Here is a 13005-nt window from a genome sequence, read left to right as displayed (position 1 = left end):
TGCAATTGATCATATCATGGCAGACTTTCTTTATCTCTCTTCGTGTTAAAGGAAATATTCAACTAACTTTTTTCAAGCCATCTCTCACCTCTTGCAGTTTTCGCTCCTGGACAGTTAAGGTATTGAGCAGGCCGCTGCCTCTTACATCAGGGATATCCTGCCAGAGGGAGAATGTTGATCCACGAGACGATCGCTGGGAGCGGAAGGAACTGCTTGGGGAAAGGTTGCTCTTAGGACTAGCCGACACATCATCATCGTCACCAGCAATGTCCTCTCTCTTCTGTCTCTGGATCTCTCGATTGATGGCTACATCACTGTATTCCTGATACAGGATAGCTGGGAATCAAGAGGCACAGAATTAAAAACTGTTGTATGATGAGCTCCATCATGCATGTGCGTTAACGAAGCTGCAGTTTAAATAAATGTGGCGCCAGGTTTTATATAATGATAACATTTTAAAGTCAACATATTTGAAAGGAACCATTGCCATCCACACAGCTTTTATCACAAAACAAAACTACCTATAATATATGTTTGAAAAGCTGTGGACTATTTTACTTTCTTGTTTGGCAAAAAGCCCTCCTTTCGTCTCACTCCACCTTCCAAGGCTGACGGAGCAAATCAATCTTTCACCATGGAGGAAGAGTTTTTGTGAAAGGTAAGATGGCGGCCTCCAGTGACACAGGGTAGGCTTTTAGTTCATATTACAGTTATTTTATCTGTGAATACTGATATATAGGTGTTTGAAGTATATGTAGCTGTAAAATTCAGTCTTTTTATATTTCTTTAAAATGTACTGTGACCTTTTCCTTACATCATGAAAACATGTACTGTCGCAGGACTCCAGACAGGTATGTTTCGTGAAAGATTGAGAATTCTTTCGCACATGCACCAAGTATTTTAGGCTGACAGAAACAATTATTAAAATTGTCTTAAAACTTTTTAAAGACAACATAAAGGCACATTGTAAGCTTTCAGAGAATTTAAAGTCATTTTCCAGTGGCAGATCTTTGCTAGCTATCAGATCAAACAGTTTGTATGGTATTTGCCTGTGTCATTACCAGGAGGAAGATTTTTGTTGCTTAAGGCAATTCAAAATTAAAGGCTGAACAGATAATCTCCTAAACCAGTTCTAAACCTCTCCTCGGGGTGAGAAAAACCACCCCTTTCAGATGCTAATCACATGGATTGTAAGCGAATTGTCCCTTGGACTGAAGCAGTGTTTACGGAGGGGCCAGAGTCAGGAGAGAGTGATCCTCAAAATGTAGCTTTTAAAAATATGCAGAGGAACCTCATCTACAAACAATTGCAGCCTACAGGAAATTTGAGAAGGCATGTTCTACTTTTTATATTCCATTTATATATTGACATTTTAGAGATTTTGTTTCTTGTAGAGGCATCTAGTGCTACAGCCTTTATCCACAGGTGGAGTACATTCATTTTACCAGGAATTTTAAACTTTCTGAGCTCTTGAGTTATGTAACTTTACCGGAGAGGAGTGGACATCAGCTGGGCCATTCAATAAAGTGTGCCTTGTCGGGAAGTCAAAGTGAATTTCAAATTTTAGGCCAAAACAGCTGATTTGGAAAAATATCACAGTCGGATATAGTTTCAGTTCAACTTAAAATGTGCTATTTACTTTGAGTTCCCAGCAACACACAATATATATATATATAGACAGAGAGAGAGAGAGAGGATTGATGCATTGCAGTTAGTTTTTGCAAGATGTTTTAGATATTTGCAATTACTTTGGTATGTTGCACACTTACAGCTTAATAGATAGCGTGACTGTCTCCTCTCGCAGTATGACTGCCGTTTATGTGACCTTCGCTCCACTGTGACGGACTGTCTCTCTTCACAGGTGAACTGTCTCTCTTGGTGGGGACTCTGTGTGTCCTCGCTGGGTGGTCTCACAGGACTAGCTTCCTTGCTCTCTGAGAGTTTATTCCTGAAATGTTAAACACAACCTCAGTCAGTCTCCAGCCAGTGCAGAGGACTGTTAGTATTGGGGGGGCTGAGAATGTACGCTCTGTTCAAACAATTGAAGGGCAAAGTGTTGAAAATTCTTTAAAATGAACAAACAAAAAGCCATTGAAATGTACACTAGTAACGTGGTAAAAAATACAAATCTTTTCTGAACACAAACTTTAAAGACAAATGTTTAGAAGTAGTTATTTTTGTATAGTCCTTAAGTGATACATTCTTTTTTACTTGAGGGTATTTTAAACTTATTTTAATGGGTTTAATTTTTTTTTACATTTTGTTTTCACTGATTTAATGGATAACTTTATTTATTAATATTCAAAATGCCTCAAAACAAACAGAAGTGGAGCAGTTTTGTACAGCAAACAGAATCTGTTCCATTTGTGAGATTTTTCGAAGACAAATACCGGGATAGTAAAAGGGCATTTGATATGTTCTGTGGATTAGATTGCCAGTTTACCTAAACAAGCCTGCAACATAAAATGTAAACAAAAATGCAAAGCATCTACCCTTAATAATAATTTTAGAAGCCATTGGCAGCCTCTGTGTGCCCTTGATCTGAGACTCTCCAGGGATTGTCTATTTACCTGGACCTTAATCATTGACTAACCGGGGGTTCCTTGCCTACCCGTGTACTGGTCTTTCAGACCCATGCATTTCTGTCTCACTTGAGTGGTCTATGCTTATCTGTCCAGGGACCCCTTGCCTACTTGAACCTTCATCTGTTATGCTTGACCTACCTGAGCCAAGAGTTATCTGTGTCCACTACAGCCGGCTGCAGAAGGCTTGTTACCCCAGCACTGTTACATCTCCTCTCTCTTCTACCAGATTTACCTGCAGATACAAAAACAAGCTATGGGCATAGATACTAATTGGGTAAAGCAATGCTTTTTACATATTAATTTCAAGAGGTTTCATAGTGTTCATGTAACTAAAGTTTCTCTTGGTGACTATGAAATTCAAAATATTGGTGCCCTAGGAATGACACCACAATGCCCATATGTTATTGCCTGAACTAGCACATACCTTCTTGACTTGCTGAGGCCCCTCGTTCTCTCAAGGTGATCTTGGCGGAAAGTGATTTGCCGAGCCTGGCAGTAAAGTTGTTCCTTCTCTGCGTGAGCTGCAGTTTGCTGATAAGCTCCGAGGCTGAGAACCTCCACCGTTCTTGATCTGTCTTCCCTGGAGATGCGGCAACCTCTAGGACTTCTGGCTCCAACTTGACTTCAGTCACTGCATGGCCCGCGTCTTCAGGCTCTGAAAACACAGAGTCATCGTCCACCGAAGGAGTAGATGGGCTGCTGCCTAAAGTGGCATCCGGGAGATAGAGGCGGATTTTACGCCCTGAGAAATTCGAACATTGAATCAGTTACCCCTTCAGCTATCTTTGCCATCAAAATTTTAATATCTAATTAGTGCCCTTTGGCACACTTAACCCAATTACAGCTGGAATACCAAGATATCCTTTAACTTGCCAGCATTCACAAAATTCATATATATGTTATATATGCATTTTTATATATTTTCAAAAATATGAAACAATTCCTAAACAAATGTAAAATATATCAAATTAATATATATATTTTTTATCAACTGAGGGTACGCAGTTACATTGCGCTTCGACTTTTAGCACTTCCTGGACAGAACATGGTTCTTTGACACCCCAGGCAATGGAAAAAGACAGATGATTTCCAAAAAAAGGTTCTGTGAATTCTGTACAAATTTGGTGTCTGACACCAACATGCACAGCATAGGCACCAAAAAGTGGCAGCATGTCCCCTCCTCTTTGCCACCAATGTCTTCCTCTCAGCCTGCCCTCTCTGGCAGGCAGAGGAAATTCTGGATGAGGGAAAACTGGGCCTTGGTGCTGAAAAGTGTGGTCAGTTTTAGAAATTTTCTTTTTTTCAGTTTGGGGGAACCAGCAGAGCAAGGGTTACCCTAACCAAAAAAATTTTTATGAACGCGTTATTGAGTATGGCCACAAATGTCCAATGGAGGGGGCTTGCCAGTGGCACATTGAACGTCACTCAGGAGGTGATAAAGGGGTACCAAACAGGGCACGCTAGGCCTTCATAAAGGTTCTACAATCTAACTCGGAAGCATGCTGGCCAGCCCCCCTCAGTATAGGTTGGTCACAGAGTCCTGTGGAAGCCAGTTATTGACACACTTGCCCTGCTATCTGGGGAGAGGGAGATTTTCTTTCTCCAGTATCCTTAGAAGCAGGATATGAATGTACAGACTTAGATGGCAGAACAAGGGCCCAAAATTGTGATTGTCTCCAATTCCAAGACTTTTGAATGGTATGTGGGCACAAATACTAAAATAGAAACTGTTATCAGTAGTAGTGTACAGATGGGTTAATCTGATGACATATAGTAGTATCAGGCCTTAAATGGTACAACTTACAGCAGCAGAAGATTGTGGTGGATTCATTCATGTCTGCTAAGAATAGGATGATAACATTACATAGGGCATTCCATCTACAAAACTGGGCTACTGAATATCGATGCCTGGTTTGACCGCTAAGGTCAGACATTGTATCACATAGATTGGCCTGTTTTTGCCTATTGTGAATTTTACTGCAACATGAAACTCTGCATTTTGAAACTCTGCCTGTCTTCATACAGAGGGTGGAGACACTGAATGTTAGTCACACTGTGCAGCACTGCCCCAGGAAGTACCTCTAGCAGCCATCTGAGGAGTGGCCAATGGAGGTGTCACTAGGCTGTAATGTAAACACTGTATTTTCTCTAAAAATACAGTGTTTACTGCAAAAAGCTGTAGTTGTTCTGGTGACTACAGTGTCCCTTTAAGTTGAAGCTTTGCTTTCTCCCTAATGTGAAGAGAGAATGAACCCTCCTAAGGGGACCCAAATAAAACATTTGGGGAACCATAATGTAAAACAAAGTTCATTGTAGCCATTGTTATGAGTGAGTGAGTATGTAGCGCAATTACTTTTGTTTGCACAAAGTTGTATACCGCCTTCCCATGTTTTATAAAATGTAATATGTTCTGTTGAATGTGGTTTAATTCCTAAATCACATGGGGAAGTGTAGGGAACCTAGCAATGTTACTCATACGTCCTTTCTTTCAGCAGACAGCTGTGACAATTGTCCAGTCTATAACCTCCCCAGAGATTGGACACTTACAAGCAGACTTTGCTCTCTCTGATCCTTGGGATGACCTGCTGATGAGTCGAGGGCTCTCATTAAGGGGAGACAATGAGGAATTGTGAGTTTGTTCTCCATCACTCTGTGCCCGGCTCCTCCACCTCCTGTCCTCTTTAGGGAAGGGCTCTGGTGAGGGCTCCCCAACACTTGCTGTTGGAGAGGTTTCCTGAATCCTAGTATCCTTATTGTTCTCGAACCTCATGTGCCAGGGCTCTTGTATCTGCCCAGTAACTCCTGGGATAACGGTGTTCAGGGGCAGCGGTGTAGTCCTATATCCTAGCTGGCTCTCAGCACACAAAGTGGGAACTCCCCCAAATGCCAAGCTCTCCTGCTGATACACGGCAATGTGCCTCACTACCCTGTGCCTCTCTACGGGGGCAGGGTTTCCAAGACTTGGTGCCATGCTGCCCTCTCGGCTATAGGGCAACGGGCTGCGGTGGAGCTGGAAGTCTGGTAGAGGCTGGTATTCCATGATGAGGGTGTTAGGGAGACCAGGCCTGCAAAACCATATAAAAGACATATTAAATCCATCCCAAGCTGGGTAGCACCACATCTCACTTTTGGATTGAATACAAACAGGATTATTCACCAAAGTGAAAAGTCAAGCCAAAATAGCCAAATTCGAAAAATTCCCTAAGTAAATTATATTTTCAATGGCTTTGAATTTGGGGCAATTCTCACTTTAGTGAATAACCTGTAAATCTGACAAAAAATAAATTCAGAAGCTTATATTTTTCATCTTCTGCGTAACATAATAAGGATCTCTCTCTCTCTATCAGATAAGTTTCTTACTTTCCAGCCGATCTCCCCCCAAAAAACAAGTTGCTATCAATCAGTATAAATGGTAAAGCTAATCAGATGTTGTGTTAATATATTTATTAAAATTTAGCACTGCTCCGAGTATAAGCTGAAAGAGAAATATTCTGCAGCTACAGTAACAAATTACAGCAAGAAAAAAAAAACGTAGAAAGAATTTTATATCAATATGAGTCCAGTCAAAGATGTGGGGTGTCCACCAAGTGACCTTTCTTTAGCTTTGAATTATTTATCCTTGGTTACATGTAAAAAAGATAGAAGCACAAAAAAAAAGCTATGGTGTAGTATTTCTCTGTAAGTAAGGACACACAACACCTAGTGCTATAGTGCTTACTGAAATAAAGCACTAGGCATGGATATGGTGCTTTGCTAACTTTTATCAGAGCAGTTAGAGCACTCTGTACTGCCATCATAGGTGGTATAATCCCCACCATGGATAGATGTCCGAAATCCACTACTAGGTGGTACTTCGCTAGGCATGTCAGGATAAAGATAAAAAAATATATATATAAAAATTACAATAAAATTATCTAGATAAAAACACAGAGACTTTATTGGTATAACAGAAAAGCAACAAATTTAAATAATCCGCAACACGTTTAGCCTATTCTAAGGCTTTAACAAGTGTATAACAGTTTACAATTTATTGAAAAAAAATAAAAAATCCTTTTTCTTTATAGTGTTTTACCCTTTTCCCACAAAGATGGCCGCAATGGTCAGCTAGTAACCTGCTATTCTATTTTCGCTGATACATCAAAATTAACCTTTCTATGCTTTTTTTATACACTACTTTTTGCAACTTGGAACAATCTTAAGCTTCTGTTTTCTCCTTATTTTATTATATTCAGTTGGAGCACTCCATTTCCTTGCATTCTGCCCTTATACAATATGGCCACCAAAAGTCTTCAGGTGACATATTGCCTCGTTGTGGCCTTCTGACATCGGAGGGGCTATGGTATTGTACTGTTCCCTCTTTTTCCACAGTTTGCACATATCCAATATGGCTGCCATAGGCCGCCAGGCAAACTATTGCCTTGTTGAAGCCACCTAACATTGGAGTGGTTCTTACATTGTCTATATACTTCTGCCTTGGTAGCTGCAAATAGTCACGAGCCCTTACAGACTCCCAACAATAATAACAATATTAACACTCTTCATACACTGCCAACATCGATTTGAGTCACCTGATGTGTAGACTTGTTCTGAGTCACATGACCTCTCGATTTAATATTTCTGCTGCTACCATTGTTTTTATTTGATTGCTATATATAAATGCCTGTATATATATATATATATAATATTTAATTATATTTGATCCAGCACGTAGAATTGTGTCACACAGAAGACTAATAGGTAAAGTATTACCGGGCCTTAGAATGGCCGGACTAATGTACCAAAGAATAGTCAGGATACTAGCCGAGGTCAGGGGACACAACGATAAAGGAAAGCCAGAAGTCAGGGATACCAGAATACAGGGAAGTCAAAAAACAGAATATAACCGTTCAGGAACACACTCTCGGAAAACCACTAGGGAAACCACAACAGGGCAATGAGGAAAGGTAATTTTGAGTTTAAATACATTCTTTACCTTTCTGATTGGCCGAGATCGATCTTTGACCCCAAAACGTGTGGGCGCGGCGCCGCGTGACATCACCACGCCGACGTCGTCAACAACGTGGTGGACGTGGGGGTATAATTTGCCGTGTATCTGCAGCAGCCGGCGTCCATTAACATGCCAGAAGTGTCAGTCATGCAGACGCACGCCTGCTGGTTGCAGAGACCGCAAGGTGAGAGAGAGTATGTTACATCTATCTACATAGTCATGTGAACATGGCGTTATTTTTGTTTAACATTGCAGCACTATGTGCAAAAGTGACACAGCATCCAGACCACGTCAATGAGCTGAAGTGGTCTGGGTGCCTACAGTGTCCCTTTAAGATGATCGCTCCTCTCTTGTCAGTGCTCTACGTTTTATTTATTACCACTCATTTCGTATTGACAATACTGCACTTATGGATTTATTTTCCTGTTAAAACATATTCGTCATGGATAATCACACACGGCATCTTTATCCACTACACACTACTGCGAATGGAACTTGTTTAAAGCTCCATATTATGTGAGTGGAAATTTTTCACCTAAGTGTTGTGTGTCCTCACTTACAGAGAAATACTACACCAGGTTTATTTTTTTGTGTTTCTTTCTCTTTTACATGTAACCACTGATAAATAATTAAAAGTTAAAGAAAGCAAGGTCACTTGGTGGATACCCCAAATCTTGGTCTGTGTCCCTTGGACTCTTTCATATTTATAAAATATTCTTTCTGTTAGTAGGCACATCGTGTTTTGTTTTTTTCTTGCTGTAATTTGGTTTCTATTTTTCAAGGGATTGAAGGAATCCCTTGTGTTCACTGTTTGCTGCCAAAAGTAATCTGCTGGCCTGCTTGAATTATTAGCACTTGTCCGTCTTTGTGTGTACAGTAACAGAACAGTGAGAGAGCAATACTCTGCAGAAACTGTCAAGTAAAAGAACAACTCTCTGCAGACAGAGCAATTAGGCAAGTTTCGGGTTAGAGGCTAATGTTCTGCAAGCCCAGTAACAGTATCAGGTAGACTAATACTCTGCAGAAACCATAATATGGTATCAGGTGAGAGCAATATTCTGCAGAATCAATCAATATCAGGTTAGGGTACAGGCGCAGTGCTTTGCAGGTCCAGTTACAGGATGCAATGCTCTGCAGTACTGTAAGAGTATTGGGTGAGGTAGCAGTGCTGTCTGGATGCAGTGATACAGTGTTGGGGTACAGGCGCAGTGCTTTGCAGGTCCAGTTACAGGATGCAATGCTCTGCAGTACTGTAAGAGTATTGGGTGAGGTAGCAGTGCTGTCTGGATGCAGTGATACAGTGTTAGGGTACAGGCGCAGTGCTTTGCAGGTCCAGTTACAGGATGCAATGCTCTGCAGTACTGTAAGAGTATTGGGTGAGGTAGCAGTGCTGTCTGGATGCAGTGATACAGTGTTAGGGTACAGGCGCAGTGCTTTGCAGGTCCAGTTACAGGATGCAATGCTCTGCAGTACTGTAAGAGTATTGGGTGAGGTGGCAGTGCTGTCTGGATGCAGTGATACAGTGTTAGGGTACAGGCGCAGTGCTTTGCAGGTCCAGTTACAGGATGCAATGCTCTGCAGTACTGTAAGAGTATTGGGTGAGGTAGCAGTGCTGTCTGGATGCAGTGATACAGTGTTAGGGTACAGGCGCAGTGCTTTGTAGGTCCAGTTACAGGATGCAATGCTCTGCAGTACTGTAAGAGTATTGGGTGAGGTGGCAGTGCTGTCTGGATGCAGTGATACAGTGTTAGGGTACAGGCGCAGTGCTTTGCAGGTCCAGTTACAGGAAGCCATGCTCTGCAGTACTGTAAGTATTGGGTGAGGTAGCAGTGCTGTCTGGATGCAGTGATACAGTGTTGGGGTACAGGCGCAGTGCTTTGCAGGTCCAGTTACAGGATGCAATGCTCTGCAGTACTGTAAGAGTATTGGGTGAGGTAGCAGTGCTGTCTGGATGCAGTGATACAGTGTTAGGGTACAGGCGCAGTGCTTTGCAGGTCCAGTTACAGGATGCAATGCTCTGCAGTACTGTAAGAGTATTGGGTGAGGTGGCAGTGCTGTCTGGATGCAGTGATACAGTGTTAGGGTACAGGCGCAGTGCTTTGCAGGTCCAGTTACAGGAAACAATGCTCTGCAGTACTGTAAGAGTATTGGGTGAGGTAGCAGTGCTGTCTGGATGCAGTGATACAGTGTTAGGGTACAGGCGCAGTGCTTTGCAGGTCCAGTTACAGGATGCAATGCTCTGCAGTACTGTAAGAGTATTGGGTGAGGTAGCAGTGCTGTCTGGATGCAGTGATACAGTGTTAGGGTACAGGCGCAGTGCTTTGTAGGTCCAGTTACAGGATGCAATGCTCTGCAGTACTGTAAGAGTATTGGGTGAGGTGGCAGTGCTGTCTGGATGCAGTGATACAGTGTTAGGGTACAGGCGCAGTGCTTTGCAGGTCCAGTTACAGGAAGCCATGCTCTGCAGTACTGTAAGTATTGGGTGAGGTAGCAGTGCTGTCTGGATGCAGTGATACAGTGTTGGGGTACAGGCGCAGTGCTTTGCAGGTCCAGTTACAGGATGCAATGCTCTGCAGTACTGTAAGAGTATTGGGTGAGGTAGCAGTGCTGTCTGGATGCAGTGATACAGTGTTAGGGTACAGGCGCAGTGCTTTGCAGGTCCAGTTACAGGATGCAATGCTCTGCAGTACTGTAAGAGTATTGGGTGAGGTGGCAGTGCTGTCTGGATGCAGTGATACAGTGTTAGGGTACAGGCGCAGTGCTTTGCAGGTCCAGTTACAGGAAGCCATGCTCTGCAGTACTGTAAGTATTGGGTGAGGTAGCAGTGCTGTCTGGATGCAGTGATACAGTGTTGGGGTACAGGCGCAGTGCTTTGCAGGTCCAGTTACAGGATGCAATGCTCTGCAGTACTGTAAGAGTATTGGGTGAGGTAGCAGTGCTGTCTGGATGCAGTGATACAGTGTTAGGGTACAGGCGCAGTGCTTTGCAGGTCCAGTTACAGGATGCAATGCTCTGCAGTACTGTAAGAGTATTGGGTGAGGTGGCAGTGCTGTCTGGATGCAGTGATACAGTGTTAGGGTACAGGCGCAGTGCTTTGCAGGTCCAGTTACAGGAAACAATGCTCTGCAGTACTGTAAGAGTATTGGGTGAGGTAGCAGTGCTGTCTGGATGCAGTGATACAGTGTTAGGGTACAGGCGCAGTGCTTTGCAGGTCCAGTTACAGGATGCAATGCTCTGCAGTACTGTAAGAGTATTGGGTGAGGTAGCAGTGCTGTCTGGATGCAGTGATACAGTGTTAGGGTACAGGAGCTGTGCTTTGCAGGTCCAGTTACAGGATGCAATGCTCTGCAGTACTGTAAGTATTGGGTGAGGTAGCAGTGCTGTCTGGATGCAGTGATACAGTGTTGGGGTACAGGCGCAGTGCTTTGCAGGTCCAGTTACAGGATGCAATGCTCTGCAGTACTGTAAGAGTATTGTGTGAGGTAGCAGTGCTGTCTGGATGCAGTGATACAGTGTTGGGGTACAGGCGCAGTGCTTTGCAGGTCCAGTTACATTGTGCTGTACGAGGAAGCAATGCTTTTCAGACAGAAATAGACTGTCAGTTGATGGAGAAATGCTCTGCACTGTCTCCCAGATGCGTGTTTATTGAAATATAAACCGAGGTTTTTTTTTTTTACTGCTTCAAACAGCCAGAGACCTTTAGTTTTAAATTAAATAAGATTCCATTTGAGGAATAGAAGATTTTCAGATGCTTTTTGCTGTCTGAGCCTGTATGGCCTGCAGGGAGAAGCGTCTTAGCACTGCAGCATCCCCAGTCACAGACAGAACGCTTTTAAAGGGACAGTAAGTAAAATATTGACAGGTATTTTGTACACTTGAAAAACATAAGTGGATGGCTATGAGTCTACAACATTCACAAAGAGAGATATTACTTCAATACAATAAGGGGATCTTTAAAAAAAAAAAAAAAAAAATCTGTCAATCCCTGCAGGGTTAATCACTAAAAGTGAAAATTCAAAGTGAATTTCAAATTTAAAGTCAAAATAGCCAAAAGTGAAAATTTCTTCGTCAGCTACTCTGGCCTTAACTTTGAATTCTTTAGTAAAAAAAAGTGCTAGTGTACTTAATAGCTCGTTAATTTCCCAGTCAGAGTTCATGTAGCTTTATACTGGTGTTACTATGGCAACATACTTCTGAATAAAGGAACAGCATTTCAGTTGTTCATTAAAGAGACGCTCTACTATTCTGGCAGGGTATCCGTGACCTATTAACCCAAGTATTTGGTAGGCTGATCGACCTTGATCCCTGGGTACATCTTCAAGCTCGGCCTGTAGAGGGCCTGCCAGCCAGATCCCAGAAATGAATGAATAGAATAACCCTAGCAGCTAGGCGGACCCTAGCAGCCAAGTGGCTGAGCAGCACAACCCCCAGTTTGGAAAAAGTCATACACAGGATAAAAGACAACTATCTCATGCACAAACTTACAGCCATAGGAAAAAGGTCCAGGCAATTTTTTGAAAAGGTGTGGTCTCCATGGCGGAGTGGGAGGGATAGTGGGACTGGGAAAGTGAATGGCAGGGGGTGTATTGTATGGAGGTATGTCCTATGGTGGTGGGTCTCTTTTTTCTTTCCTTTTATCTTGCACATATTTAAATAACTGGGTTATTTTAACTTTTTATTTGTTGTTCCAAGGAGTTTAATTTCAGGTTATCTACCTTTTTACTTTAGCTGTGGGGTGGAGGGGGGATGGGGGGAGGGGCAATAGCAGCTCACTGCCTCAACTGTTACTGCCCTGTCTGACATCCCAGGAGACACTTTCTATAACTTTAAAGGAACACTGTAGGGTCAGGAACACAAAGTATTCCTGACCCCATAGGGTTAAAACCACCATCTTGCCACCCTGGTCCTCTCATGCCTCCCTAAATATAGTAAAATCGTACTTGTATTCATGTCTGGAGCTGCTTACTTTGTCCCTGTTTCCTTTTGACCTACCCAAGTGGTAGCCTGATCCAATCACAAGGCTTCCCCATAGGATTGGCTGAGACTGACTAAGAGGCAGATCAGGGGCAGAGCCAACATGATTCAAACACAACCCTGGCCAATCAGCATCTCCTCATAGAGATGAATTGAGTCAATGAATCTCTATGAGGAAAGTTCTGTGTTCTGTGCATGCAGAGGGAGAAGACACTGAATGTTTGGATGCATTTTAGGCAGCCATGACCCAGGGAGGATCTCTAACAGCCATCTGAGGAGTGGCCAGTGAAGTTATCACTAGGCTGTAATGTAAACACTGCATTTTCTCTGAAAAGACAGAGTTTACAGCAAAAAGCCTGAAGGTAATGATTCTACTCACCAGAACAAATGCAATAAGCTGTAGTTGTTCTGGTGACTATAGTGTCCCTTTAAGTTATATATAAAGACTGGGGCATTTGT

General features: G+C 42.7%; 1 protein-coding gene across 2 annotated transcripts in view; it reads right to left on the bottom strand.

The window, feature by feature from the left end:
- ARHGEF19 (Rho guanine nucleotide exchange factor 19) overlaps positions 1-13005 on the bottom strand; it is a 48795-nt gene that overhangs the window by 18284 nt on the left and 17506 nt on the right. The window contains exons 2-6 of one of the 2 annotated variants that reach the window (XM_063436704.1): positions 5133-5650; positions 3010-3327; positions 2724-2817; positions 1770-1948; positions 89-336 (exon numbers count right to left, since the gene is read on the bottom strand). In XM_063436704.1, the coding sequence (XP_063292774.1) occupies positions 89-336; positions 1770-1948; positions 2724-2817; positions 3010-3327; positions 5133-5650 (1357 nt within the window). The remainder of the gene's footprint in view (positions 1-88; positions 337-1769; positions 1949-2723; positions 2818-3009; positions 3328-5132; positions 5651-13005) is intronic. The other variant, XM_063436705.1, reaches the window with a different exon arrangement.

Source organism: Pelobates fuscus, chromosome 11 (genome assembly GCF_036172605.1).
Source record: "Pelobates fuscus isolate aPelFus1 chromosome 11, aPelFus1.pri, whole genome shotgun sequence".
Taxonomy (NCBI): domain Eukaryota; kingdom Metazoa; phylum Chordata; class Amphibia; order Anura; family Pelobatidae; genus Pelobates; species Pelobates fuscus.
This window is presented reverse-complemented; position numbering and strand designations above follow the sequence as displayed.